The sequence below is a fragment of the Spodoptera frugiperda genome, chromosome 25 (genome assembly GCF_023101765.2).
Source record: "Spodoptera frugiperda isolate SF20-4 chromosome 25, AGI-APGP_CSIRO_Sfru_2.0, whole genome shotgun sequence".
NCBI lineage: Eukaryota > Metazoa > Arthropoda > Insecta > Lepidoptera > Noctuidae > Spodoptera > Spodoptera frugiperda.
Genome location: NC_064236.1, coordinates 6,034,433 through 6,039,180, shown reverse-complemented (window position 1 = coordinate 6,039,180; position 4,748 = coordinate 6,034,433). Strand labels below are relative to the sequence as shown.

At 40.0% G+C, this 4,748-nt stretch overlaps 1 protein-coding gene across 1 annotated transcript; it reads left to right on the top strand.

The window, feature by feature from the left end:
* Nucleotides 1-2,195: 2,195 nt before the first annotated feature.
* LOC118264548 (uncharacterized) lies at nt 2,196-4,169 on the top strand. Its single transcript, XM_035577090.1, has one exon. It carries the CDS (start codon nt 2,354-2,356, stop codon nt 4,151-4,153), a length of 1,800 nt encoding a protein of 599 aa, XP_035432983.1. The 5' UTR covers nt 2,196-2,353; the 3' UTR covers nt 4,154-4,169.
* The last annotated feature ends 579 nt before the right edge of the window (nt 4,170-4,748 follow it).

Below are 4,748 nucleotides of genomic sequence, written 5' to 3'. Positions count from 1 at the left end.
GTTACCGAAATACATCAACCTTCAAAGTTTCAACTATGTAGGCCCAACAGTTTCGGAAATAAATGGCTGTGACATACGGCCGGACGGACGGACGGACAGACAGACATGACGAATCTATAAGGGTTCCGTTTTTGCCATTTGGCTACGGAACACTAAATAGGCGATGGAACAAATCCGTCCAACTACAGACCGATAGCCATAACTTCCCTCTTCTCGAAAATAATGGAATCCATTATTAACTGCCCGCTCTTGCGGTACCTAGAGGATCACCAGCTACTCAGTGACCAGCAATACGGTTTTCGTAAATGTCGATGGGCTGGGGATCTTCTGGTTTACCTGACACACAGTTGGGCACAGGCGATCGAATCTAAGGGGGAAGCGTTGGTAGTTAGCTTGGACGTGGCGAAAGCCTTCGACCGGGTTTGGCATAAAGCACTTCTTTCGAAGCTTTTTTCCTATGGGCTTCCCGAGAAATTGTGCGAATGGGTCTACTGCTTCCTTGCAGACAGAAGCATTAAGGTCATTGTCAACGGGGAATGCTCCGACTCTCTGTCTGTAAACGCTGGTGTCCCTCAAGGCTGCGTGCTATCACCTACCTTGTTCCTCCTCCATATCAATGATATGTTGCAAATCAGCAGCATTCATTGTTATGCGGATGACAGTACAGGTGATGCCTATTATACCGGCCGCGCTAACATTTCTCGGGAAAACGTCATCGAGAACCGAAACAGACTTGTGTCTGAAATCGAGACTTCTTTGCGGAGAATCTCAGATTGGGGTGAACTTAATTTGTTCCAGTTTAACCCTACTAAGACCCAGGTCGCCGTGTTTAGCCCGGTATTAGAATTGGGATACTTGGCATCAACATTTCGAGCGACGTCCATATCCGTGGCCATCTAGAGGATAAGGCTAAATTATCCTCGAAAAAGCTTGGTGTGCTCAACAGATCAAGGCAGTATTTCACTCCAGCCCATCGCCTGCTTCTATATAAGGCGCAGGTTCGGCCCCATATGGAATACTAGTCTCATCTGTGGGCGGGGGCACCCCAGTACCAGGTTCATCCTCTGGACCGCGTTCAGCGGCGTGCGAATCGGATTGTTGAGTGGCAGGAAATTTAAAACCGACTTGACACTTTGGCAATGCGTAGAGATGTAGCTTCATTGTACATTTTATCGCCTATACCACGGGGAGTGCTCTGATTCATGACTGTTCTCGTCATGAATGTGTAGTATACATTAAATTAAAATACCTAAATAAGGGGGCGGCAAAATTGTCTTCCGCCCCGGGCGGCCGACACTCACGCTACGCCACTGATTATTACCCAATTGTGAACTACATATGTAATTCTCCTATAATTATTATACTCTGTGCATGTTATTATAACGATGAGTGCGGGTGCCGCGGGTCGCCGTAGATTTCTTTTAAACCAACTTCCCTGAAAGGAGGAGGTTCTTAATTCTCCCAGTATTTTAGCAAGCATGATAGTTCATAGATTTGTAGATCGATTACTTAAACATTTCTGGTCGGTTTTGCGTTTCATTTTTGGTCGGTAGGTTATACTTTCAAGTTGTTCTGGTGCCAGATGGTGAGCTTATGATGATGAGACCCCAGGAAAACACAGAATCAACTCACTAGGGAGGAAACCCGAACCAGAACCGAGCATATTCGTAGGTTCTGATGAGGCGGCAGCCCCGCTAGCGAATTAAGGCACTATGGGCTAATCACCTGCTTGCCCGAAAATATTTTATTCTTGATACCGAAACTAAAGTAAACTGAAATTCACTGACGACGAATTTTGGCATGAAATTATGGAAACCAATTGCTTTTTGGGATGTACGTACAGTAAGTGAAGATAGCCTAAGCAGAACCAGTAATGCTTTCTTACAACCTGCAGATACCGTACTCGGACTAAGTGGATTGAGAACAAAGGGTTTCGGAGAAATAAGAACGTCCGCGGGTTTGACTTGCCGTCCCTAAGGTCAGCAATTTCTTTTTCCATAACCAAAAGTATTGAAATCAAGCCCTTTTTTCAACGTCCTTTCCTCTAGGTGTAAATGTAACAGTAGAAAGTAAATACATACTCATTTTTTATACTCTTTGGTAATCAACAACACTTGAGACTTAACTATAAACTATACTTATTATACTCTTTGTTGAATAAAAAAGTATAATGGGTATAGGGAAAGTAATCAATTACATAATAAAATTAACACTAAAATGTTAGTATCCTAATGTAAATAATGGTCATACTTTGTGTTTAGTTTTACTGCGTTCACCTTAAACTATCTATACAACTGTTATTTAATGTATGGATATCTTTACATATAAAATATAATATACACAGTCATAAATTATGGCTTACAGTTTAGGAGCAAGATTTCCTCCTCCTCCAAAATATTTTACAATTTATGATCCTGGAGCATATCATTGCGATGTTAGCAGAAGAAAAAAGAATGTGGTTCCTTTTCTTGCAAAAACACCACGTAACACGCAAGGTAATATTAAAGTATGGACTCAGGCAGTTTATAATACTAATATACCACATAAAATCCCAAATTGTTCAGCAATGCTTTCAAAAACACCGAGATTTCCATACAAAGCCCTTAGTAATGAAGACTTGGAAGAAATTTTGTGTAAATGTGGTTTTCCTAGTCCATGTGAATGTCCCACTGATCAAGAAAAGGAAGAAGATATAGTAGAATGTCAAGGTAAAGTGAAAAGACGCATTTTCAAAGGTCCTGCTCCACGATCTGCTTTGGGTGATGAAGGTTTATCCGCACCATCAAGGAAAGACTATGGGTTTGATATAAAAGATGGTATTCAACATCGATTAATGAAAGTAATTAAAGAAGAATGCCCACCATTTTATGATGCTAGAGTAAACGAGTCTACAGCTTTTTATCAGGGCTGTAAATGGAGTAAAAGAACGGCAAAACCTCAAAAATACCTTGGAATAAAACCTGGTCCTGGGGATTATAACTTGGAGAAGGAGCCTACGGCAGATAAGATTTGTCTAGAAAAGATACGTGCGTATAAAAGAAGAACAGCAAAACAATTACGATTTATGGACTTAGTATATCAAAAAAATTTGTCTGACAATAGTCCTGGTCCTACAGCATACGATCCAAAACTACCAAAAGGCACTGATCTTAGCATCACAGGCTCAAAAGCGGAAAGATTCACCTTATCAAAATATGCAGTATCTCCAGGTCCAGCAGATCATTGGCTTCGAAGAGATTTTGATCCAATTGAATATACGGGAATAACATGTCATGCCAAATTACCGAACCCACCTTGTTTCGGGTCCAAGGCAGGGCGGTTTAGTAATAAAATTCATGATGGACCAGGACCGGCTTCTTACAATACAAGAATCAATCTTTGTCACTATGTTCATTGCAGTAAAGCCCCTTTTGGAACTTCTGCTAAGAGATTTAAAGAGAAAGTGGAAGAAGAAGGCTACACTGACAACTTAGAATCAGTAGAAGACATACGAGATATACCAGTGGAAAAGGAAAAAACGGTAAAACCATGCCTTCCACTGACCTGGGAATTTAAATCTAAAACTATTCGATTGAAACCGTTACTAAAAAAACACGACGAGCCTAGTCCAGCCGACCTGCCGCAAAATACAATAGAAACAAATAGATCTTCTGAATCACAAAATGTAGCCCCATTCTGTTCCTCTGAGGGGCGCTTTTTACCGTGGTATTGTTGGATACCTGTACTTGGTAAACTGCAAACACCTGGGCCTGCAACATATTGCTTGGAAAAGCCAAAATGTATTCCAGCTTTTAATCGTGGACCCTTGTATCGAGCTGATCGTTTTCCAAAACTAGTCCATAGTTCTCCAGCACCGAATAAATATGATGTCGATTGTGGCATTGATACTATTTTATCTACACATAATGAACGCTTGAAAAAAAATATTAAGAATAAATACAAATTTCGTTGGGAGCCTAAAAAACCAAGGAAAGTCTTGTCCTTTGAAGAGAAGGAAGATTTGTTATTGCTAAAGACAATACAATTATTAAATTTGGAAGACGAAAAACCAAAGAAAAAAGCCGTTAAAAAGAAGGAACTTGACTCTAACAAACCAAAACCAAAAATGTTAAGAACATTCCTGTATGCTCATCCTTTAAAAAAATATTATTAAATAACTTGAACGCGTTCATATTTAATGTGAAATAAAATCATTTGTACAATATACAACACTAGCTTTTGCACGCAACATCTTCTCGTCCAACATACTTCCAACCGGCCTATCTGAAAGTAACTGGGGACGTAATTGTGCCCAGTGTATTGCAATAGGCTCATCCCCTATCACGTAGGACGTATAAATGGTAAGAAGTGGGTGTACAATGTACAGTGAGTGGCATTAAGTGCCGTGATTTATTTATTTATTACAAAAAACATGCGTAATTTTACAGCTTAAGCCAATAGGTACATTATATAGTTAAAGACAAAATATAATAGTATAAAGCCCCGTATTCACGGTGAACATTTGTTTAGCAACAAAGTTGAATCAACGTGTTGCGGTGTTGCTGCTACCAACATTCTCGCCGCTCACCAATAATGTTTAGCAACTGTTGCTAAACAAATGTTTACGATGAATACGGGGCATAATAATTTTAATTATTTAAAACTAATTCATCAGCCATCCATCTTCTCACAAAATCTTAAACATTCACGACATACATCCTTCCATCTCGCTGCGAACAAATCACACTCTGGTGCGGACGTCAAGAGAG

Bases quoted from the DNA above. Each gene is read 5' to 3' on its own strand.
- LOC118264548 (XM_035577090.1), top strand. From the start codon at position 2,354: ATGGCTTACAGTTTAGGAGCAAGATTTCCTCCTCCTCCAAAATATTTT.